We start from the raw sequence: 26,599 nt of genomic DNA on the forward strand, positions 1-26,599 counted from the left end.
GCCTGTATCATGATGTGGCTCCTGACACATCAGTTCCAAAGTCTGATAGGTCACAGGTAGAGGGGACAGGATCTTGCTCCTCCCTGTTTATATACACTGCTGTGATAATATCGTCCAACATTGTCTGCACATGGAGCAAGTGAATGAGGGAAAGGAAGGCCCTGCACCCTAGGCAGACTGCCCTCAGTTCCAGTAAGTTTATACGTAGCCTGGCCTCTTGTGGGGTCCAGGTACCCTAAGCAAGGTGGTAGTCCCGATGAGCATCCCACCCCATGAGAGAGGCATCAGTCACAGTTGTGGTCCTGAGTGCGGGAGAGCTGAAAGAAGTCCCCACCATGACCTTTTCTGGGCTTGATCACCAAGTGAAGGAGGTGATAATTCTAAAGGGAAGAGTCACCTTGGAGTCAACGTGATCCCTGTTTGATTGGTAAATCAAGTGGAGCAAAACTTCCAGACATTGCAAGTGGAGTCTGGCAAACTGCATCACAAAGGTGCATATGGCAATGTAGTATAACAGAAAGAGAGAACTCTGCACCGTTGTTCATGGTCTGCAGGTGATGCAGGAAATCAGGTTGCTCATCGCATAAAATCCGTCTGCAGGGAGGAATGCTCTTGCTCTTTTAAAATTTATTGTCCTTGTGGGTGACAATATGGACTTTTCTTCCTTTATTCAAATGCATAGAGGCGCAGGAAGTTGCACAAGAAACCGGCCTAAGTCATACAAGTACAGAGATACCCAGCAATTGATAGCCTGCTGGGCAGCTGCTGCACAGGGAACTTAGGGGAGCAGGGAGCTGATGGGAGGCTGCAGGTCCACACTGGTTCCAAGCCCCTACCAGCTAGTTCCAAAGGGCTGCTCTTTCTGCAAGCAGTGGACGAAGCAGAGAGCATTGCGCAAATGTAACAATGAAACAACGTTAACTGGGACAACTTTAAAGTGAGGAGTTCCTGTAGCTGGGAATCCCATATGTCCACAGAAATACGGTACAGCTCTCTCCTCTGATTCTGAGGACTTTTCCATCAGTAGTGGCAGTACTATTGGTACTGGGGCACTCCTGCCTAATGGTTGGAAATGCAACTGCTCCTCAGACATTGATATAGATTCCTCCTCTGGAGTAAAGATCTCCCTCAGGTGGACAGGGTCAGAAAGGCGTGGAGACTGTGGATAGGGGAGGAATAGATCCTCTGTTGTTACAGAGGATCCATGCTGTTGGAATCTCTGAACAGCCTGGGGTCCAAGAAGTTCCAGCAATCATGCCTGAAGGACCCTACTCATCTGTTGCAGCTGAACGATCATTAGATAAACAAGGTGGTGTTGATGACAGGTCTGGACCAGCACTAATAGATGGAATTCGCGAGCGTTTGTGCTTATGCTTCAGTATCACAGTCACCATGGGAAACAGATGGATCTCTCCTTTTACACATCTTGCCCTCCAACTTGGGGATCTTTGGCAGAGGCAGTTCCATGGGTTCTGAGCACAATGCCTGACCTGACTTGGACCAGCTTGGGGAATGATCGTGTTTCTTATGGACAGTCCACCGTAGGGATCTATTCTTGTACCCATGAGTGTATCTTCTACTCTCAAGGGGAGCCATGGAGGAAGAGTCCTGGGGCTTCAGTGTTAGAGGTTCTTCTCCAAGGCATATGCTTGGAGGGACATTATTGGTCAGTTGAGGCCAATGGACAGGGAGACACCTCACCCAGACAGTACAGGCACCACTGATGTTCGTCACGGATGGAGAAGGAACAAGGGCAGGAGATGCAATTCTTGAATTTCCCTCAACCGGGAGGGAGGAGAGGGAAACTACTCTCTACCAACTACAAATTTAAACTGTTAAGCTAAGAGAGAAAACTATTTACAAATACTTTCTACTTTAATGGTTATGCACAGAATGGAGGAGCACGTTTCTGACTCAGGCCATGTGGCAGCAAGAAGGAACTAGAGAGGCATCAATCCGCACTGCCTCGTACACCCTCAGTTGAGAGCATGAGAGGAGCTACTGTGCATGTGTGGGTCAACGAACACTGATTTTGAAGAATTTCTGGATTTGGGTGCACGGTGTGGAATACACATAGGTACCATGACTCAAAGAACTTACTTTAGGGGTAAAGTCTGGACTGATACAAAGAACAGCACAATATATTGCAATTTCAGAGAAAAGTTGCCCACTTCAGACACTACATGCGGAAGTTATAGCCATCATAAAGGCTACTTTGACACAAAGAAAGTGTAAAATCAGTGACAGAGGTCTGACTAGTAGTATGGCAATTATATCTATGATGAGGTTTCACTGTGCCGCTCAGCATTTTCTGAAGAATAATCAGAGATGACTTTCTCAGAAAGCACTTGAGATGAAGAAGAAAAAATTACTTATTCTCCTATTATCAAGAAGAGATTGCTGAGGGCTGTTCCTGGAAAGCAGTTTCAAGTGTAGGGCCAGTAGTTCTTGCTGCCATTCTAGTGCAAGGATTTTTGCCAATTTTGTGTTGATGTTTTTTGCACTGTACCCAGTCACTGAATTTAAACCAGTTTTTGGCATATTCTGCATGAAGAGATTTCCTGGATGCCTGTAGGGTCTCAGTTACTTTAGTGGACTTGCCTGTTTCAGGACAGCTAGTTCACAGCAAAAAGGTGAGATGAACAGAGAAAAGGATATTAATACCCTCCTTGCAAGTACCTAGCTGGGAAACAAATATGTGATAACCGACTCTTATCTAGCAGACAAATGCGTAACACAACTGCACTGGGAGCTCATGTTCAGTTGACTATCCATCAGAACCCCCAAAGCTTTTTCAGAGTCACTGTTTCGGCAAAGCCTACATTCTTTCTTCTGAGATGAATATATTTACATGCTGTTGGAATCTAGATATATTTTGATTATATTTACTGTTGGAAAAAACTTCACCACCATTTCCAACCTCATGAACCTGGCTGCCTTTCCAAATACAGTTTGTGATCCAGAGGCCACACTCACTAACATTACATAAATAAAAGCACTGATATACTGACGGTCAATTCAATGCAAAGTGGGAGCTGAAAGTAGCAAGAGAAGTCAGTAGGGCTTGAAGGGGTGGAGGAAAGAGGCAATTTAAAACTTAACTGCGCTGCTGCCTTTCCCTCACACTAGGGTTCAGAAAGGCCAAGGGGATAGTAGGAAGTGAGGCAGGAATGTACAAGTTCTGACAGCCTTTGCAGCTATTGTATCTTACTTCATTTTGGTATCTGAAAACATAGTGCTCTCCAGAGAAATGACAGTGCAACAAACAAATATCTCCAACAGCCAGAGATGGGACACTAGAGGGGAACAGCTCTGAGTTACTCCTAGATATCTAGTTGGTGGGTCTTGCCCACGTGCTAACTGATCGCCAGATTTGGGGTCAGGAGGGAATTTTCCGTTAGTTAGATTGGCAGAGACTCTGGGGGAGGGTTTCACCTTCTTCTGCAGCATGGGTCGCTAACTGATTTCAACTATTGTAAATGGTGGATTCTCTGTAACATGAAGTCTTTAAATCAAGATTTGAGGATTTCACTAACTCAGCTAGAGGTTATGAGCCTATTAGAGGAGTGGGTGGGTGAGGTTCTGTGGCCACAATGTGCAGGTCAGAGTAGGTGATTATGATGGTCTCTTCTGGCCTTAAAGTCTAAACAGAACACAACATAACTCACTGAGCTATAAGTAAACATTGAGAGAAAAATAAACAACAGATGGGACAAACAAAAAGCAAACCAGCAGCCATTTTACCAGAGAACATTTTCTTGCAACAGCCCTCAAGTTTCAGAAAACAAAATCAGTAAAACTGCATTTCTGTACTGATTGTCACAGGAGTCATGGATTCCATGACTTTCAATTTAAAAAAAAATATCCCTAGCTTGATGCTCTGGGGTGTGTGTGACCAGATGGATGCCATAGTAACAGCTAGACCTACACGGCTGCCAAGTGAGAGACTGGGATGCAGAGGAAACTGAAACAGCAGGAACTCTTGAAAGCGCTAGTGCTTTGTCAAGTAGTCCCGGGATTGAGTCAGGAATGCAGTAGGTGCTGCAAGGCTCCAGTGATGGGCACCAGAGTAGCAATTTTAAAATAGTCTTAACTGTTAATTAAATGTGAAAATTATTGTAAATTACTTTTACTGAAAATAAAAACAGGCTATTTTGAATAATGCAACCTGTGCATTGGGATTTTTACTAAAAATTCATGATTTCCCTTTTTTCACTTTGACCAGTGGGATCACTTACTTATTATTTGAATTGTAGTAGTGTTTTACACCCTGCAGTCAGAGACTGTGAGGCTTATTGTAATTTACTATGACAAATCACTAACCTGAATAAATTAAAAAGAAATAACAATCTAGCAATCAGAAACCTCAAACTATTCCCTGAAATAATAACACATTAGCGAAGTGATTATCAACAAAACACAGTATGATATTCAAATGTATATCTTTTTAAGAGGCCATTTCACAAAGCTAAGTTTTACCTCATTATAAGGTGAAAAAATGAACTGGAAAATAATCATCAGTCCTATCAGGGTGGGCTGAGTCTCATAGAAACCAAATGCAGCAAAGAGTTCTTTCTGACCAATTAATACTGCAAACAAAAAGAAGCAGAGGAAGGAGTTCATCTATAAAGAGAGGAAACAGAATATTCTCATTAATATAATCCTTTCAACCATCCACAAAATGATTGCTTAAATGCTTATTACAGAGGTGCTCAGAAGAAGGAGTCCTGCTGAAAAAACAGCCTGTGATCATATAATTAAACACTGTATCATAATGCATATGCACAAGGGGAGGGAGGTGCTGGAAAAATTTTTGAAGATCCCAACAATAACCCTATCTTGAGTTCCCTTCCCAACATTCTGGAATCATCCCTTAATCCATCAAAATTGCTCGTGTTTGTTCCCTGGCAGTCTACATGACAGTTCCCGAGCATTCTTTGCTATTGTCTCCTGTCCCATCCCAGGGTGCAGCACACTGGCTGCTTTCTTTATCTTGGTCACCACAGATGTTCCACATTATGTCGTCACTGTCAGGTTACCACTTGGGATCAGTCTCCATTTCTTCCTTTCAGGAATTTTATTTTTATCCACACAGCTAAAACTCTCACCCAGGTGCTCATCATCTCCCCCTTGACTTGTAACTTTTTTCTCCTACTTCTTTATGTAACGGGATCTCCAGGGTGCAGCCTGGGACTGTGGGACCGCTGTGGCCCTTTATCTTTCCAGCTTGGGTTGTCTCTCACAGTGCCTTGGTGGTGACAAGCAGCAAATCCCTCCTGGACCTATTATCACTCAGCACAACAGCATGTGGAGCCCCACATCCAGCTAGACTGCATGAATTCTCCCAGAGTCTGGTAATCAACAGCAGTTTAGAACGGAATATTGGATATCTTCTATGAAGACAGAAAACTGTTCAAACTAGACAATGCTGGAGCGCAAGGGAGATTTGGGGAATGTTTCTCTAGCTCTTGTGCATTGTCTAGATTGGTTTGCATGAGTAAACTTATTTTGTCAGACCTTGTAGCCAGATGCAGCCCCGTCCATGGCTTGGCCTCTGCCACGCAGGAGCAGCTCCTGCTCCATAGGGAGGAGGGGCAGCCCACAGCCCCCTACATCTGCTTTTTTAAATGTGTCTGTGTAGACTTTCTGTTATGCCAGCATCACCATGCTCTTAAAGTGCAGTTTGCAGTTTTCTGTCTGAACCACAAACAGCAACGGAAGTCGTCGCTGATGTGAGGGGCTTGTTTAAAGCTATACTACCAGTTGTATTCATGGTTATGAATATGTAATCAATATGTGAGGAGTGAGAGAGATAGTATGAGTGTATGAAACCAGTTGCAAGGCTTAAACTAAAATATTACCATGTAAGGACAATCAAGGTGCATATGGGACTGCATATAAACCTATGGCAGTAGTGGCCAGAGAGAGGTAACCCACAACAGCAAAAACTCAGGACCAGACCAGAAGCAGCAGAGCCCTCCTGCAGTCCCGAACGGGCTTTGGTGACTCTCGTCACCTAGCGGTTCGATCTCTGGGAAGCTGGAACCTGGCCAGTCTCAGTCACCTAAGATCAAAAGCAGCACCCGCGTCTGCAGCCTGTTATCAGTATGCATGGAATGTGTGTGCGAGTATAATTGCGTAAATAAGGGAAGCAAACAATAAATCAGCCCTCAGTATTACTTCAATTCGACCTTTGTTTGTGGTTATTTCTTGACTGGTTCCAAAAAAGGGTAGCAACCTCAATTCAGAATGTTGGGGTGGCCCTTTCACTGCAGCCTGTCCAGTCACCTCATTTTGGAGACCATGGGGAAGTGCTCTACTCCCCAAGTAGAAGGGAACATAAGAACGACCGTACCAGGTCAGACCAAAGGTCCACCTAGCCCAGTATCTGTCTGCCGACAGTGGCCAATGCCAGGTGCCCCAGAAGGAGTGACCCTAACAGGCAATGATCAAGTGATCTCTCTCCTGCCATCCATCTCCATCCTCTGACAAACAGAGGCTAGGGACACCATTCCTTAGCCATCTTTGGCTAACAGCCATCTATGGACTTAACCACCATGAATTTATCCAGTTCTCTCTTAAATCCTGTTATAGTCCTAGCCTTCACAACCTCCTCAGGTAAGGAGTTCCACAAGTTGACTGTGTGCTGCATGAAGAAGAACTTCCTTTTATTTGTTTTAAACCTGCTGCCTATTAATTTCATTTTGTGACCCCTACTTCTTGTATTATGGGAATATGTAAATAACTTTTCGTTAACCACTTTCTCCACATCACTCATGATTTTATATACCTCTATCACATCCCCCCTTAGTCTCCTCTTTTCCAAGCTGAAGAGTCCTAGCCTCTTTAATCTTTCCTCATACGGGACCCTCTCCAAACCCCTGATCATTTTAGTTGCCCTTTTCTGAACCTTTTCTAGTGCCTGTATATCTTTTTTGAGGTGAGGAGACCACATCTGTACACAGTATTCGAGATGTGGGCATACCATGGATTTATATAAGGGCAATAATATATTCTCAGTCTTATTAACTATCCCCTTTTTAATGATTCCTAACATCCTGTTTGCTTTTTTGACCGCCTCTGCACACCGCGTGGACATCTTCAGAGAACTGTCCACGATGACTCCGAGATCTTTTTCCTGACTTGCTGTAGCTAAATTAGCCCCCATCATATTGTATGTATAGTTTGGATTATTTTTTCCAATGTGCATTACTTTACATTTACCCACATTAAATTTCATTTGCCATTTTGCAGAGCACTCTTGTAGGGAGTAGAACACCGTTCTTCTAGAGCATGATGGAAAATGCAACACACACACCCCACTCAGGGAATCCAGAACTTCAAAAAGACGTAGTAGAGGAACGATTTGGGGAACACGAGAGAAGCTGAGACTTTGGGGGATAGGGGGATGTTCTGTAGTAAGAGGAAGACTAAAACGCTGGCTGTTGTCTCTCTTTGTTTGGATTTTACTAAGCTTTGCATTCCCTGAGAGTGTGACTGGATGTGCTGGGTAGAGGAGTTGCATGCAGGATGCAGAACCTAAGATGGGAATTGTAAACAGGCATCGATCCTGTTTCAGATTCAGAAAGAAGTAGGGGAGCCAGACAAAGTAGACAGGAATAAAGTGCCAACTTGGGCACTTTGCCATGGGTTTACAATACCATCCCCAAATAGCTGCGAAGATGCTAGTGTAGGACATTGGACACAAAGACATCTGAATGGCCCAAGGGATGCCACAGACCTTCCCTTCCAGAAGAGTTCATTTGCTGCAGGCAGCATGATTGTGTGTGAACCATGGAGTGTGACAATTCTGGATTGTTGAACACAGTAATGCTCCAGGAATACCACCAATATACTACTATTTACCTGGCTGATGACAATATTTTTGATAGTGTGACCTAGCTTCCAGTGACCCAGTTCATGGCCAAGCACTGCCAAAACTTCTTCATTTTTGCATCCTTGCTTCTTACTCTGTGCAAAACGAGAGAAAAATCTCAAACATCTCACATAACATGAGTAACCAATTTCCTGCCTGCTGATCTGTTTTCTCCAAACTACATGGTATGCCAGCTCAGAAAGCAATTATTTTCCTCTTACAAGCAGAGGAATACAAATAAAAACTAACCTCTTGTAATATTCTACCCCTTTTTTATAGGGACTCACTCATAGGAGCTGGACTGTGTCTAATAACCATTAATGAAGCTACAAACTTTTAAACAATAGTTCAGTGATAGCTGAATAGGGATAGGGATAGCTCAGTGGTTTGAGCATTGGTCTGCTAAACCCAGGGTTGTGAGTTCAACTCTTGAGGGGTCCACTTAGGGCTCTGGGGCAAAATCAGTACTTGGTCCTGCTAGTGAAGGCAGGGGGCTGGACTCCGGGGTCCCTTCCAGTTCTATGAGATAGGTATATCTCCATATATTATACTACATAGTCTTATTTATCAGCAGATGGTTCTATCAATATAGACACACTTTTATACAGAACTTTTATAATGTCTCTCCACTTATAATGTAACTGAATGAGTTAAATTAACAATATAATGAATAATCATTGAGCTTTATCTGTTTGTTCTCATTTGCTATGTCTGGGGGCCTTAATATACCTCTAAAATAAAAATTCTGGCCTCTAGGCAAGGAGACAACAAAATGAGCTATTGAAAACCAGGAGACGTTAACTAAAAGGAAGCCGGACACACAGAGATGGTGCAATGCCCTACCCAGAGTGCTCCACGGAGGAGACAGAAGCAAAAAGAGAAGATTGAGGAAAATTCTTGTTCAGGTAAGAACATAAGAACAGCCATACTGGGTCAAACCAAAGGTCCATCTAGCCCAGTATTTTGCCTTCTAACAGTGGCCAATGCCAGGTGCTCCAGAGGGAATGAACAGAATAGGTGATCCATCCCCAGACGCCCATTCCTAGCTTCTGGTAAACAGAAGCTAGGGACACCATCCCTGCCCATCCTACCTAATGGCCAATGATGGACCTATCCTCCATGATTTTTTCTAGTGGACACAGAAAGGACTGTCTGCTGCTTGGAAGAAAACTCTGCTGAGCCAGCTACCTTCATAATGCTGAGGATGTCCTAGATTTTGTTTTGTCCTGTCCTCTCTCTGCTGGTACGACACTGTCCAGCCTGACATACAGGATGGTGGAGAAAGTTATCACTGTGCAATCAGTCTTTGTAAAATAAATGTGCTTATACTACTGAAGAACACATCATTTGGAGACATCTAAATGTGTTCTTCCAAACAGTTCAAGTCTGAACTATTTCCCCAAAACCTTTATAACCTTTATAATTGGGGCGGACTGAAATCTACTTTTTTGGTTCAAGTCAGTTTTACAAATTCAGTCTGGTGGATTACATTTGCTATCCTGACTCTCTGAAGATGCACACTCTGTTCTGCAGAACAGGTCTGTTTCTGGCCCCACGGCTGAAATATAACCAGGAGACCAACCCATTCCCTCTCCGCCCCTGACGGCCCTTCCTGGATTGAAGTCAGGAATCTTTTTGCCAGTCCCTCAAGACTCAATATGAAAACATGCTGCTGACAGCCTGGAAAAGATTTTTGAATGGGGATAAAAGTAAATTTATCAGGTCTCCAGCTGAAGATAGATACAGGTGAGGGATATACCAAGGTCTAATGAGGGAAGAAATGGTATAGGAAGGTAGAACCCAGAACTTTTGAGGTGGAGAGAGAGGCCAGCAGACTTCTCAAGAGGTTTTTAGGAACCTCGAGCCAAGATTCTAGAACTCCTGGTGTTGCACCCATCCACAATCTTGGAAAGTGCATTTGTACCAGTGTCTCAGAGAGTTTCTTGTAAATAAATCATGACGTTACAAATACTTTCAAGGTTTTGTTTTTACAGGTTCACAATCCTACAACAGAATATGGAGAAGATGTAAGGGAGAATCTCGCTGGGAATCAGGAAAACTACATGACAGGAGAACAAAAATAAAGCTCACTTTGACTTTGGACTTTGAGTCATCATCTTCACCATCTTCTCCCTCTGGGTGATCTTTGTTCAGTGCAGAGTAATCTTCCAGGAGGGTGTCAAACAAAACTATCCGCTTATTCTTGAAGAAGCCATAGAAATAAGCATTGCTATGGGAGGAACGCTTGGAACCTAGCGGGGGTGAAAATTCACATTAAAAACATAGGTCTAAGTCCTTTGTGTGCATTAACGATGCAACCTTCTATTTAAGTCTTTCAAGGGCATTTCCTCTCCACCATGAGATCAGTAGGCATTGATTCATTGCAAAATGCATTAAATCTCAGGTTCAAGCATATTTTTAGACACTCCGTTAGGTTTGTTTAATCTATTACTGTACTACATACATACTGTAAAACCTATTATAGAGGCACTGTGCATAACATCACAGTTAAGGTTGTGTTCTGAAAAGGACTTACAATGTGGCACAAAATTTTCTCTGTATGAAAATAGCCTTTAAATGTGAAATTTTATTTAGTTTTAGTTTAGCACCATACAAAAATCAATGCATCATATTCAATGGATTTAAAACTAGCTAGCTGATACATCTCGAAGAGTAATTCCATATGGGGAATAGTTATGCAATGGGTATATTTCTATTGGGGTCTTATAAGGATGTGTTCTTGGTCCACTTCTATTTGAAAACTTTATCAATGAGAGGGAAGAAAATATAAATTCCTTGCCAGAAAAGTTTGCAGATGACACAAAAATTGGTGGAGTGGTAAACAGTAAGAATGAGTCAGTTCTACACAGCAACGTGGATTGAATAGAAAGCTGGACTAACTTGAACATGCATTTTAGTATAGGTTAATACACGTCATACATCTAAGAACCAAGAAATTAAGTCACACTCTTAGGATGGAAGACTATCCTGAATGCAGAGATTCTAAAAAGGACTTAGGGCCATCGTGGAAACCAACTGAATGTGAGCTCCCAGTGAAACATGATGGCTAACAGCATATCTGACAGGTGCATTAAGGTGTTATTACCACTGCATACAGCATTAGTGAGACTGTTACTGGAATACTGTGGCCACAGAAGCTACAAGAACGATTTAAGGTCTAGAAACATGCGTCACAGTGTGAGTCTAAAGAAGCTCTATCTATTTAGCTTACTTAAAAACACCATTAAGAGATGCTTTGTGCACAGCCTAAGCTCAAACACAGGAAGAGGGTTTCTGACTGTAAAGGGCTCTCTCGTCTAGCAAGCGTAACATGATCCAAAGGCTGGAAGCAAAGGAAGATAAGTTCAATCTAAAAGAAGGCATACATTTTTAATGGTGAGAGTAATCAACCATTGGAACAATTTATCAAAGGATGTGGTGGATTCTTAATCACGTGGGGTCTTTAATCACAACTGGATATCTATCAGTGCAGGGACCACTGGGTGAAATTCTCAGGCATATGTAATGCAGGAGACCAGACAAGATCATCATCACAGTCCTTTTTTGGCCTTAAAAATATATGAATTATGCCCCTTGAGTTTTATATAGTTTTTGTTTAGCTCTGTGTAAGAAATATATCTCTTGTTAAAATTTTTCAGGAGAGTTTCTCATGTTTGATTGTTGGTGTGTGTATTTAAAATATTATAACCTAGCTTCCAAAAAAACAGTCAGAGGAAAATCTTGAGTAGATTAGTATCAGAGGGGTAGCCGTGTTAGTCTGGATCTGTAAAAGCAGCAAAGAATCCTGTGGCACCTTATAGACTAACAGACGTTTTGGAGCATGAGCTTTCGTGGGTGAATACCCACTTCCTCAGATGCATGTAGTGGAAACGTCCAGGGGCAGGTATATATATGCTAGCAAGCAAGCTAGAGATAACGAGGTCAGTTCAATCAGGGAGGATGAGGCCCTGTTCTAGCAGTTGAGGTGTGAAAACCAAGAGAGGAGAAACTGGTTCTGTAGTTGGCAAGCCATTCACAGTCTTTGTTCAATCCTGAGCTGATGGTGTCAAATTTGCAGATGAACTGAAGCTCAGCAGTTTCTCTCTGAAGTTTGGTCCTGAAGTTTTTTTGCTGCAGGATGGCCACCTTAAGGTCTGCTATAGTGTGGCCAGGGAGGTTGAAGTGCTCTCCTACAGGTTTTTGTATATTGCCATTCCTAATGTCTGATTTGTGTCCATTTATCCTTTTCCGTAGAGACTGTCCACTTTGGCCGATGTACATAGCAGAGGGGCATTGCTGGCACCACCCTATATCGAAAACCTACCGACCGCTATGCCTACCTTGATGCCTCCAGCTTCCATCCCGGACACATCACACGATCCATTGTCTACAGCCAAGCACTGAGGTACAACCGCATCTGCTCTAACCCCTCAGACAGAGACCAACACCTACAAAAGCTCCACCAAGCATTCTCAAAACTACAATACCCGCACGAGGAAATAAGGAAACAGATCAACAGAGCCAGACGTGTACCCAGAAGCCTCCTACTGCAAGACAAACCCAAGAAAGAAATCAACAGGACTCCACTGGCCATCACATACAGCCCCCAGCTAAAACCCCTCCAACGCATCATCAAGGATCTACAACCCATCCTGGACAATGATCCCACACTTTCACAGGCCTTGGGTGGCAGGCCAGTCCTTGCCCACAGACAACCTGCCAACCTGAAACATATTCTCACCAGTAACTGCACACCGCACCATAATAACTCTAGCTCAGGAACCAATCCATGCAACAAACCTCGATGCCAACTCTGCCCACATATCTACATCAGCGACACCATCACAGGACCTAACCAGATCAGCCACACCATCACCGGTTCATTCACCTGCACATCCACCAATGTAATATACGCCATCATATGCCAGCAATGCCCCTCTGCTATGTACATCGGCCAAACTGGACAGTCTCTACGGAAAAGGATAAATGGACACAAATCAGACATTAGGAATGGCAATATACAAAAACCTGTAGGAGAGCACTTCAACCTCCCTGGCCACACTATAGCAGACCTTAAGGTGGCCATCCTGCAGCAAAAAAACTTCAGGACCAGACTTCAAAGAGAAACTGCTGAGCTTCAGTTCATCTGCAAATTTGACACCATCAGCTCAGGATTGAACAAAGACTGTGAATGGCTTGCCAACTACAGAACCAGTTTCTCCTCTCTTGGTTTTCACACCTCAACTGCTAGAACAGGGCCTCATCCTCCCTGACTGAACTGACCTCGTTATCTCTAGCTTGCTTGCTAGCATATATATACCTGCCCCTGGACATTTCCACTACATGCATCCGATGAAGTGGGTATTCACCCACGAAAGCTCATGCTCCAAAATGTCTGTTAGTCTATAAGGTGCCACAGGATTCTTTGCTGCTTGAGTAGATTAGGTACAGATACTTCTTAAAGGAAATATTTATGTATAAAAGACAGTTCTAAAGCACACTCCTGAGCAGTGAACAGGAGTTTCAACCAGAGCACTTTCCTGCTAGACGTATAATCCAACTCTGGTAACATCATAACCAGTGAAAAAACAGTTATTGTGATCTTCAAGGGATGTGCTAAATTTTCCTTCCCTCCTGAAGGGAGAGTTTTCCTTCCTGTGCATAAACTGCAAGTAGCAGCTGCATTGGACGAAAGTTTGTAATCTTGAAAATACCAAATTTAGAGTCTGACTACATGGATTTTGTGCTACTATAACTATAATCTGTTGGAAACCAGTATAAAGCGATACAATTCCCTAGTATACCAGTGTAAAAGATGTTATAGCAATGTAGCTTACTCCTTTACAGGTACAGAAATAAACTATACCAGTATAAGCACCTTCATACTAATATAACTGCATCCACACCATGATGAATGCTGATTTCACTAGTTTCATTATAAAAGGCACACTCTGAACCAAAATAATTCAAATTGGTACAAAACTATGTGAAGACTCAGCCTTATGCAGCATTAAAGAGGCTGTGATCACAAAATGGAAGAACCACATACGTCTACACAATTAGATGTACCACACTGATAGGAAGTACTTAGTGTGACAACCATAGGAAATATCACTAGGGAATTAACTAGAGCAATGGTAGCGAATTGCAGGGGACAGACCAGACATAACTCAGACTCAAAGTGTCACAAACATAACAAACTAAGGTATCACAGAATGTGAAAAGAACAATTTTTTAATTGTTCTCGTAGATATCAATGTTAAGAGCCTGGGCTGGAAGGACTGGAAATTTGTGTGTGAGAGAAAAATTCTTCAATAGTTGCTATTATAGAAACCTGGTGGATGGAGTCATGTGAATATTTAAATCCCTGGTTACCAACTATTTAAGAAGGAATGGGTGGGTAAAATTATAATACCCAAATCTTATGTAATGTTATCTCTATTTTACAGATGGGGAAAACTGAAGAAGAGAGAGGTGAAGCGACTTGCCCAAGCTGTCCAGCAGCCAAATGACGAGCCGGAAATAAAACTCTGGCCTCCTGATTATTCTAGCCACCAGACCAAGCTGCCTGCATAAAAAGTAGCATTACCTGTTTTAGTTACTACAACTTTGAAACACAGTCTTTTGACTGATTATTGTCCAGTGTTTTAACTGGTAAAGCATAAGATGAGGTACTAGCATTTAATCTGGATGACACATGAGGATTTAGAAGAAATGGTACTGGAACAAAGCACCAATTTAAAAAGCCACTTGGTCCAGGTGGTATATCTGCTAGTGTGGGTTTTTTTACACCCTCCTTGGAAGCATATGGTACTGGCCATTGTTAGAGGCAGGATACTGGACTAGATGGACCTTTAGTTTGAAGAAGAGTGAGGGGGGATCTGATAGCAGCCTTCAGCAACTTGAAGGGGGGTTCCAAAGAGGATGGAGCTCGGCTGTTCTCAGTGGTGGCAGATGACAGAACAAGGAGCAATGGTCTCAAGTTGCAGCTGGGGAGGTCAAAGTTGGATATTAGGAAAAACTATTTCACTAGGAGGGTGGTAAAGCACTGTAATAGGTTCCCTAGGGAGGTGGTGGAATCTCCATCCTTAGAGGTTTTTAAGGGCCAGCTTGACAAAGCCCTGGTTGGCATGATTAAGTTGGGGTTGGTCCTGCTTTGAGCATTAGATGACCTCCTGAGGTCTCTTCCAACCCTAATCATCTATGATTCTATGGGTCTGATTTAGAATGGCAATTCTGGTACTTGGATACATGGAAAAGATATCTGATAGTGGAGAACTCTGCAACCTTGCTGACAAAGGCATAACAAGAGGCAATGACTGAAAGTTGAGGTTAGAGAAATTCAACCTTTAATTCAGAGGCAATGTCCTAACTGAGAGGTTAATTAAATATTGGAACAGTTTATGAGGGGAGGTGATGGGTTCAACATTGCTTGGAGCCTTTCAGACTAAACTAGATATATTTTTTTAAAATGTACTTTTTATCCAGCTTCTGGGAGAAGTTCTGCATCCTGAGTGCTGGGGTTGAGCTGGATAGTTGTAGTGGTCCCATCTAGCCTTGGAAACAGTGGATCTATGAACCCCCTTCATTCCCTTCCTTCATGGGCCTTGGGGATTAACACTTACAGCTCTGCATTAAGATAACATCTATAATCAAATCTCATGCTTCAGGGCTTCAGATGGTCATCAGCACAGGTCAGGAAGGTATCTTCCCCTGGCTCTCCCCCAGTACACAAGTGGCCAGATGTATTCTCAATTTCTCTTGCTTTTGTTTTTTCTCTGCTTTCCTCTGAAGTATCAGATCGGCCACAGCTGGAATGGAGGCTACATGTAGTGGGCAGTGCTCTAAGACGGAATAGAGAATCCTCTTTCTAGATGCTTGACTAGTATCTTGCTCACATACTTAGGGTGATACTGATAGTCATATCTGGAGTCAGAAAGGAATTTTCATGTGGTCAATTTGGCAGGGATCTGGGGGAAGAGGTGCATTTTTATCTCTGCAGCTTGGAGTATGGCTCACCTGTTGTGATCATCTGGGCATGTCTCACCTAATCAATCTCCTGTCACTGCAGGGACCACGGGCATTGGTGGCACCTTGGTGTCTCCCTGTGGCACACAGTTTAATCTCCTGAGAACTGAAATGCTTTTGTCTAACTAAAGTCTTTGGACTTAATATAGGGGTATCTTGGTGAAAATTAATGGCCTGTGCTATACAGAAGGTTAGACTAGATGATCTCATTGTCCCTTCTGACCTTAATCTCTATGAAATTAAGAAATTTGTATGTCCCCAAGTTTATACTGATGACTCACATCTATCTCTTTACTAGAGACCAATCTCCTTCCATCTAAACTAATGTTTCCATCTCCTTTTCTGAAATCTCCTAGTGGACATCAAGCCAGCAACTAAAACTTAACATAGTCAAAATAGAGCTCCTGATCTTTTCCTAGAAGCTCTCCCCTGCACATCTTATCTCTAAATCAGTGAAGAAATGGTACCTTCATCCTTTCTGTCCCTCAAGTCCATAATCTTTGATTAATCTTTGACTCAGTTCTCTTCCACTGTGTCAAGCACAAACTTTTATTCTTAACTACAAAGCCCTTCACATCATCTTCCCTATAATTTTATTGCACTGCCCATCAGGCCAGCATTGATAGCCTGATCCTGCACCACTCCCACAAGTACAGGCTACTCTTCAGCATGGGAGAAGCTTATGCATGATGCCACAAATAATCACAATGGTGCCTTCTGGCTTTATAAATTTATGTAATTAATGTTGCAAAAGAGTTAAGCTGTATGAGACCAGGGACCCTGATTACATTGATACTGGCACACAACCACTTTAGAATAGCTATGATGACCTGACCCTCCTCCCCTCATATAGATGCAGCTATGTCTACAGAAGAATCCTTTTGTTGACATATCTATTGTCTTTCAGGAATATTGAGTTTCTGTACCAATGGAAAACCCCCTTCTGACAGTGTAGGCTGCATCTACACTACAGGGTTATGTTGGCATAGCTAAGGTGACATAGGCCAGGTCCACACTACAGCGTTAAATCGATTTAAACAGCGTTAAATCGATTTAACGCTGTAACCGTCCACACTACAAGGCACTTAAAATCGATTTTAAGGGGTCTTAAAATCGATTTCTGTACTCCAGGTAAACGAAAGGAGTAACCCTAAAATCGATATTACTAAATCGATTTAGGGTTAGTGTGGATGGATATCGAAGTTATTGGTCCTATTCTTTTACTGAGCTACCCAGAGTGCACCGCTCCGGAAATCGATGGTACCCTGGGATCATGGACACACAACTCCGAAGTAATGTGCCCTAGTGTGGACGCGTAAAATCGATTTTATGAAACCTGTTTTATAAAATCGATTTTACTAATATCGATTTAAAGCTGTAGTGTGGACGTAGGCATAGTGATACTGCTATAGTCTTCATATTGTAGACATAACCCTAAGGCTCCTTTTGCTACTGGGAAACTCAAATTTCTGCATTTAAAATATGTTTCCTCTTTTGGATAGTTCACACTGAGGACTAAATCCTTTATTTGCTACAAACAGAAAATTGTTCAAAAACGCTGTTTCATAAATATGTGGAGTAATTTTTGCTAGTTTTAGGAATTATTAAAGCCCAAATGTTGTAAGTGCTCTAAAATCTGTATGGTTACTTGGAATGCCTCATGGGAGTGTGGGGTTTGGTCAGTGACCCAAATTTGGGGTCATTTGAACCAGGGGTTCCCAAGACAGAGTCCATCCCAAAAAACAGTTTTTCTTAAAGTTCATATATCTAGCAGTGAATTTTTGCTCACAGGGATCAAAGCAGAGCTGAGATCACACCAGGGTCTCAGGTGCTTGAGAGTTAGCCACCCACTAGCCCTTTAGGGGGAAATCAAATTATAACCTTATAAGCCAAAGACTTTAGTTCTTCTGTTAGGAAAGGCACCGTCTTAAATGCTTGATGGCATGTCAAACACATTACACCAAGCAAGTGCTGAGAGAGAGGGGCTAACTATCTGGAAAACTAACTCTACATCACCGGACCTGAATGACTCAAGGGAGAATATACCAATTACTGAATCTAAATAGCTTCCAGACACTGTGAATTCAAATCCAGCCCAGGACAGAAATATGAAATAAAAAGAAAAGGGGCTCCAATCTGTCAGAGGGCTTATTTTAGGGAAATACAATCTGAATACAGCAGAATATTCAGAAGGCAATTAAACTGTTTTTAAAATAAGTTACATGAGCAAATGTGTAACTTCCCAGGGAGGGAAGCATGATTAGTGGTGGAAGAGTAGGTGGTAATAGGGGGAGAGGGAATTGGGATGCAGTGAGAGGAAGAGAGGTTATTTGGATTCATGGGGGAAGGGGGGGTGGGACACTGGGATGGGGGTCCTGGTGGTGACAGGACGACTGGGGGAGAATAGGAGCAGAGGCACCTCCCAGCCCCACATTACCCACCCATGTTTGCACCCCAATCTGGGGACCTATAGACCATCTATGGGGTATGGCCCCTCTTCCTGGCTCTCCTTGTGATCTGGGAAGCCTGCCTTTCGGGGGGGGAGGGAGGGGAACGGGGGACATGAAAGTGTCTAAGCCCGTCTCCCTACTCCTCCTCTGTAAATGGGGGAGTAGGAAGTCTATAGGGGTCTGACTCTTCCTTCTGATCCCCCCATGTGAGCCACGATCTGTGGAAGCCCTGTCCCTCTGGGTGGGGAGCTTAGAACAGGCACCAAGAACACATGGCTGAAACTGGGAATGCATAACACAAATTGGAAACTCTCCTGCAGTCGGGAGGGGAGAAAAGAACACCATGAATGCAGCAGTTGATGTTTCAGAGCTACTGTTTCAGGCTATATTTAGCTCCACTGGGTATGCTTTTTCAGCTAAGAACATCTAATTGAGATGAATGGATCACTTAACACCTCTCTGAGCCTGCTATGCTGTTTTTGTGTTCTGGGTGCTAACTGGACTGGAAGGGGAGGGTGACTTAGAAATGTTGGCAGGGAATGGTGGGGCAAAGGAAGGAGAAAGACACTCACACCAGTCTTCTCTTAGGGCTTGTCTACACTGGCACTTTACAGCGCTGCAACTTTCTTGCTTAGGGATGTGAAAAAACATCCCTGAGCACTGCAAATTTCAATGCTGTAAAGTGCCAGTTTAGACAGTGCACCAGCGCTAGGAGCACTGCTCCCAGCACTGGTAGATATTCCCTTCGTGGAGGTGAGTTTTTTAGAGCGCTAGGAGAGCTCTCTCCCAGTGCTATGCTGTGACTACACAAGCCACTTTAAAGCACTGCCAGTGAAGACGTGCCCTAAGATGCTTAAATCTTTTGGAAAGCACCATATAATAAAACTGTCAAGATTTTGGGACACAGACAATGTCTGAGATTTCTCTCACTGGCACTGTCACCCACTACATGCTGCAGACATTTCAAAGCATGACCATCATCCCCACTGCACTATAACAAGATGTACAGGAAGGGGAAAGGAGCACTGAGGAATCACCTAGCAACCAGTGGGAAGATCACTGGACTGGAACCATTTCTAGCTCTGCCACTGGTCTGCTGGGTGACCTTGGGCAAATCACTTCAACTCTGTACCTCAGTTTCCTGTAAAATCGAGATAATGAAAAGTTCTTTGACCTCTAGTGAAGAAAAGCACTGCACAAAAGCTAGGCCTTTTGATCAGCAAGTTTGCAGATGACACTAAACTGGGAGCAGTGGTAGATACATTGGAAGGTGGGGATAGGATACAGAGGGACCTAGACAAATTAAAGGATTGGGCCAAAATAAATCTGATGAGGTTCAACAAGGACAAGTGCAGAGTCCTGCACTTAGGACAGAAGAATCCCATGCACTGCTACAGACTAGGGATAGAGTGGTTAGGCAGCAGCTCTGCAGAAAAGGATCTAGGGATTACAGTGGACAAGAAGCTGGATATGAATCAATGGTGTGCCCTTGTTGTCAAGAAGATTAGCGGCATTTTAGGCATATAAGTAGAAGCATTGCCTGCAGATCTAAGGGCACGATCATTCCCCTCTATTTGGCATGGTGAGGCCTCATCTGGAGTACTGTGTCCAGTTTTGGGTCCCACACTACAAGAAGGATGTGGAAAAATTGGAAAGAGTCCAGCAGAGGGCAACAAAAATGATTAGGGGGCTGGAGCACATGACTTATGAGGAGAGGCAGGGGGAACTAGGATTATTTAGTCTGCAGAAGAGAAGAATGAGGGGTAGTTGCTTTCAACTACCTGAAGGAGGGTTCCAAAGAGGATGGATCTAGACTGTTCTCAGTCATAGCAGATGACCGAACAAGCAGTAATGGTCTCAAGTCGCAGTGGGGGAGGTTTAGTTTGGATATAAGGAAAAGCTTTTTCACTAGGAGGGTGGTGAAGCACTGGAATGAGTTACCTAGGGAGGTGGTGGAATCTCCTTCCTTAGAGGTTTTCAAGGTCAGGCTTGAGAAAGCCCTGGCTGGGATGATTTAGTTGGGGATTGGTCCTGCTCTGAGCAGTGGGTTGGACTCGATAACCTCCTGAGGTCCCTTGCAACCATGATATTCTATGATTCTATGATGATTCTGTGATTATTACATAGCCCAGTAGCATACCAGCTGCAAACCTAGGTAAGAGGCAAAACTAGCTAAATGGCCACTGCTCCTACCAAAAACAATAATCTTTTTGTTTAAAAAAATTAAATTATATGGCAAAATCTTTTGTTAACGCAGAGTTAAGGTTGCCCAGTAGCACCTCGTCCCTTTCCAGAACATAAAGTTCAGCAAAACTTAAACTTCTGAAAATCAGGAATACAGAATTAGAGATGACTACACAACCCTTATCTCTTTGAGCAATGCTTCACAACACTCATAACACACACACTCCCACTCTGCCTTGTAATGGACAGCTGCGACCTGCACTTGCCCTGTGCTCAAACACTGAAACTACTCCCTTGACAGAATACCAAGCTTTCATTTCATATCCTTTTACAACTCCTTTACATTTGCATACAGGATGCCACTCTTTCCTCTATCCATCATTAATCATCACCAATTCCCATTGACTATTGCCAGCTCCAGAGGGGCAAAGTTAAGGTTGTATGGGCATTTACCTTAACTCTGCATTTCCTGGTTTCAGAAGTCTGAGTTTTATCAACAGGCAACCTTAACTCTGTTAAAGTTTTAATAAGACTGATTTAAACACTAAAAGCTGACCCAAAGCCCAGTGAAGATAATGGAAAGGCTCTCATTGATTTCAAGGGGCTTTGGATCAGATCTTAAGTTAGTACCATAATTAATTAATAGGAAGAGCTGATAATGATACTGATCAGGTAAGGTTTCCAAACACTTTCCATTGTGAGCCTGTTTTTTAAGTTGCTCAGAACTTTGCCAAACTGTAATAATTTGGGCTAATTTTCTCCATTTTTGCTCTTTACCTCAGTCTAATGTTTTGTACATTTCAACAATTCAGCTATTTCCAAGAATTATGTTGGGGAAAAAAATAGGTCGTTTTGCAAATGTTCAAACACCGCCCCACCCCCATTATTTCTTTAAAGAGCTCCAGTGCCTCAGTAATGTGGAATGCGAAATTAAAATTTGGATGGATACTCTTTAGGTCAGAGGTGCTTTTTGCTGTCCTCATGAAAATTAATCTGTATTTGGCCTCTGAAAGTTGTCATTCACACAAGATGAGCAGAGCCTGTTAGAGGCTCACTGCTGAAATTATAGACCTTTTTCACCAAGCACATTCCCATCCCCACCGCTTCCTCCGCGGCAATTCCACTGTACCTGTTCCTAGACTCTAGAGAGCCGTACATGGCTCTGGATGGGATACAGGCAAAACAGGAGCTGCAAAATATCCTTTTGACCTAAGAGAAGGTGTGTTGTGCTAGAAGTTAAGAGACAACATGGGTTCTAGTCTAAAGGCTTCTACTCACTGGTATTAACAATTCTATGCATTCCACAGCCCTTATTCTTAAGCAAGGTATCATACCTTACAAGACATGCTAATATATAATATAATTCACCCCATTTTGCAGACATAACACAAGGTGGCATCTGGAAGAGTCATGAATAGAACCTAAATCTCATACACTGATCACATTGCCTTTCTGAATAAATGTGCTTTGCTGTACCATCTAACCACTGTACTTGAGATCCCTGCCAGAAACAAGAATAGAACCCAGGAATCCTAACTTACAATATTCTTCTAACAAAGAGTTGTGAAAAGCCACTGGCAAAAGGGTATGACACCCACTTCTAACGGCAGGTCCACACAGAAGGTAAGTCTACTACTAATAATAATCCCTTAGCTCAAGTAGTAGAAATCTGTGCTGTGAAATAAAGATCTTAGATTCAGACTGTTGATGACATGTGTGGGGTTGATATGTTTCCACATGATGAATTTTCAGAGGGTTTTAAACCTAGGAAAGCATGTTAAGGTTGTAATGTCATATTCTTAAAAGTTAGAAAATCCCAGAATGAAAGTTGCAGGGTAACCTTAATTTGACTTCCTTGTACGTATGTATTATGGCACTGCCTTTAATCACGATGAAAGAATTTCATTCATTGGATACTTGCTTCAGCAACTGTAGAAAATGGACATTCAGTGAGGCACAGGGTTGCAAGAGGATTTTCCTTTGTTTAACGCACTGAACTGGGACCCAGGAAGCCTGATTTTATTCTTTGCTCTACAACATATTTCCTATAAAATGCTGAAAATACATACACATGTATTGGGGTGGGGGGGCATGCTGAATTAAGGTTGCACAAGCAACTTTCATTCTGGCAACTTTATTATAACTGTACTGACCCTAGGACACAAACAGCTCTATGCTCCTTCATGGAAATAACTAGAGCACATGCCCTGACCTAAAGCATATGAGTTGGCAAACTTAAATAACGACCCCAAATCAATAAAAATAAAAGGAAACTAAAAAGTAAGGGGCTTATGAACACCATCTGTGTGTTTACTTAAAAGTCTCACCTTCTACAACATAGACCTTAGTCAAAGGAAAGTCAATACTTTTTGCCATCGTTTCAATTGCTTGTTTGAGTTCTCCCTCAGGAAGTGGAATGAATTTATCAAACAGAGGGGCAATGTAGTCTGCGTATATTGTGACAAGAACCTGCAAAGAAACACAGGTGTTAAAACCAGGCATAGAAAAATCCTTGGTGAACTAGACCAAAAGTAAATCTTAAAACTTGAAAATAATATTTGTTTCTAGATTTTAGAACACAAGTAAGAAGCCTTCAGCAGAAAGTGGTGTTAAGGAGCCATTCCCTTAGAAGAGGGACTGAAAGAAGACTATGCAGAGAACAAAGTGAGGCACTGAAAATCAGACTTGTTCCCATTACAGTAAAAGTTTGCAATCCTTGAAGACTTCCTCTGATTGGAACCACTGACTAGTCAAAGCTTGGATGCAATTATCCTTTCAATTTTTTTTTTAAAAGGAGATGAAGTATTCCATTTATTCCTCCTCTGACCATTCCACACAACACACTCATTCTTTAGCATAGCACCTTTACCCTGAAAGCATGGGAAGACTGTCAGTGCTCCTCACTGCCAACATTTCAACTGACAGGGGAACAAGCCTTGCAGATCTGGTGAGCACTTTTCTGCCTCTAGCCATAAAACCAGGACTCTTTCAAATTTAAGACTTTAGAGGCCCAAGTGCCCCAGAGTGCCAGCAACCTGGAAAATATATATATATTTTTTTCTTTTCAAGGCAAGAAAAGGAGGGTGGAGAGATGAGGAGAAAATGGCAGGGTGAGTGTCACCATGCCTCAGTGGGTCACAACTGAGAATACCAAATTCAGGACAAACTCTGCGAAATAGAGAAGACTCCTCCCCCCCAAACAGGTGGTTATTCTCCCACAAGATGTACCAAACGAGCAACAAAAGTAAACTTCTGTTTCACAACACTGGCTAACAAGCAGTCTCCTTAGGCATGCCAGTCTTTGTAACACCACTAGACTTAATGATGAGTGGTTTTTTTAAAACCAATTTCATCAACCAAAGGGAACAATGGGTTTCTCTTCACTTGGCAGAAGCTATAAAAGGCCCTGGAAACATCTCCATTTTGCCTCTTTCCTGCTCTGCTCTCTGGACTATGAACTTATTCTAATGGGTGCATTCTAACCAAGGGACTGAGCACCTTCCAATGATTTGGAAGCAACCAGAGATTTGACTTAAGCCAGCAGTTTATTCCATCATTGCTACAGGCCTGATCCAAGAACTTTGCATTTATTATATATATTTGATGCCCTTAACTCTCACCTTTCCTTCTTTTTATAAATAAACCTTTAGATATTAGATACTCAAGGACTGGCAACAGCGTGATTATTGGATAATTCTGAACTGTATATTGACCTGGGTTTGTGTCTGGTCCTTTGGGATCAGAAGTTCTAGTTTGTGGAAAACTACCGCTAACAAGATGGGGTTTGGAGTTATATGTGCAAGTCACATGTCCATGCCTGCTTTGCTTAGTCATAGCAGAAGCTATTACCCACACTCTAGTTAGAGTGTCCTCAGGAAAAATTCATTAAGTGTAGACAGGCATCTTCCATGGCCCATTGTGAGTTAAGTGTTCTTTGATGGGCCATTCAACGTATATAGTTCCTTTGCAATGTGCTGGCTGAATACCTTGTGGGTGTTACTACATGAGCAAACAAATTTGAAATACAGGTACATAGTTAATATTCATAACTTCAGATACAAAAGTGATACATGCATACGAATAACAATCATATTCAGCAAATCATTACTTTTCCATTGACACCTTACTTGACACACTTTGTATAAAATTTGTTGCAATTATATAACAGTGGTAGAAACAATGATCTACATGGTCATGTTTTAATCATATAATATCACAGTGAGTACAAGCTGAGATCAAACAATCATACAGTCATACAAAGCAGGTATTTAGCATGATCCGTATAACTTATGCTTCTGGAAAAGGAACTAGGACTTGGGTAGAATGGGTCAAAATAACAGGGCATTTTACTGACTTTTTTTCGAACAATTTATTTTTTACAAGAAATCTTGAAACGAAATGAAAATTTTCATTTAATTCTCTTATTATATTTTTCATTTCCATTCATTTTAATTTCCATTAGTTTAGTTTTCAGAAACAGAAACTTTTTGGTTGTTGATTTTCATTTTTCTACATCTCCCCGACTTCTTTTTTCATCTGTTCCCTCTTTACCCCAGCTGAAAAAGCATGGGGAAGTTAAACCAAGACAAACCTACTCTCCCTTCCTTATATACTTTTCTGACAATGGAAAAAGTTAGAAAAAAGTTTAAAGTTTGAGAAAGTGGGACGGAGCACGGGGGGAAGACAACATTCACTTTACTTTTTTAAACTGGAAAATGGAGGCGGGGGAAGTGAGCACTAAAAAAATGGGAAAAAGCTCCAAACAGATAGCTCCATCTGCAGCAGAGTGCCCCATTCAGAGAGACCATTTTGTTCTTCAGAAACTGCAGCAGCAGCAGAGGATTTCTCAAAAGAAAGGACTTCTACCATGCTTGATAAACTTAATAGGCAGAATCAGTAACAGTAAAGTTAGAGACACAAGGTGGAGAACGCAATATCTATTATTGGACTAACTTCTGTGGTGAGAGGGACAAGCTTTTGAGCTTATATAGAGCTCTTCTTCTGGTATGGGAAATATGCTCAGAGTTTCAATTCCCAGACCTGAAGATAAGCCCTGTGTAAGCTCAAAAGCATCTCTCTCTCACCAGCAGAAGTTGGCCCAATAAGAAATATTACATCACTCACCTTGTCTCTCTAAAATCATTGTAGCCATGTTTATTCAGGAACAATGCATACAGTACAGGAAAGTTGACTGTTGTAATCCAGCTAAGTCAAATGTCTGACCTGCTTAATGTCATGGACAGCCACATGACATGTTCAGATTCTGCTGGTTTGTCTTTTAAAAAAATAACACATTCTAGCACAAAAGTCTCCAAAATGTGATCCAAGTGTAAAACAAAGTTGCCTTTTTCCACGTGCAGACAGTCTGACTCAACTTCCCCACCTCCATTAATCTCACTCAAAGGTGTAAATCTAAAGCCTGAAGATGACATTTTAAAAGTCAAAACTAACTATTTCATTGCTGACCATTGTAGCAGACGGAAAAGGAGTGAAGCACATGTGAAATAAGAAACAGGGAGCCCACAGACCTCTGCACTAATGTCATGAACGCTACACAATTCTCCTGTGCTTTGCAGACCCACAGGAAGCATAGTAACAATGGGGGACACGACAATTTCTTCGAGGACTGTTTGCTGAGGGACACAGTGAAAACTTGTTGGTGGCATTTACAGAGTAGCTGCAGATGGATGAGCGCTGCTTCTGAACACAAGAAACAAGCACTAATTGGTGGGATCATATGGTAATGGAGGTTCAAGATGATGAGCAGTGGCTGCAGAACTTTCAGACATGAAAGGCCAGATTCCTGGATCTGTATGCCAAGCTCACCCCAGCATTGCAGGGCAGTAATACCACATTAAGAGCTGCACTAACAGTGGAGAAACAAGTGGCAACTGCATTCTAGAAGCTTGGAAACACTGGATTTCTACTGGTCAGTGGGAAACCATTTTGCAACTGGAAAATCCACAGTACATCTCAGACAGGCAGGGTGGCACCAACGTCCCTCAAATGGGTGATCTGCGCAATGTTGTGATCACTCATGCCTTGCACCTTCCGACGTGCC

At 42.4% G+C, this 26,599-nt stretch overlaps 1 protein-coding gene across 2 annotated transcripts in view; it reads right to left on the reverse strand.

Moving 5' to 3' along the window:
• ZMPSTE24 (zinc metallopeptidase STE24) overlaps positions 1-26,599 on the reverse strand; it is an 88,841-nt gene that overhangs the window by 10,692 nt on the left and 51,550 nt on the right. For both annotated transcript variants that reach the window (XM_050932345.1, XM_050932344.1), the window contains 4 exons: positions 22,866-23,007; positions 9,968-10,128; positions 7,867-7,971; positions 4,480-4,623 (listed from right to left, as the gene is read on the reverse strand). In XM_050932345.1, the coding sequence (XP_050788302.1) occupies positions 4,480-4,623; positions 7,867-7,971; positions 9,968-10,128; positions 22,866-23,007 (552 nt within the window). The remainder of the gene's footprint in view (positions 1-4,479; positions 4,624-7,866; positions 7,972-9,967; positions 10,129-22,865; positions 23,008-26,599) is intronic.

Source organism: Gopherus flavomarginatus, chromosome 22, assembly GCF_025201925.1.
Source record: "Gopherus flavomarginatus isolate rGopFla2 chromosome 22, rGopFla2.mat.asm, whole genome shotgun sequence".
In the NCBI taxonomy this organism is placed as follows: domain Eukaryota; kingdom Metazoa; phylum Chordata; order Testudines; family Testudinidae; genus Gopherus; species Gopherus flavomarginatus.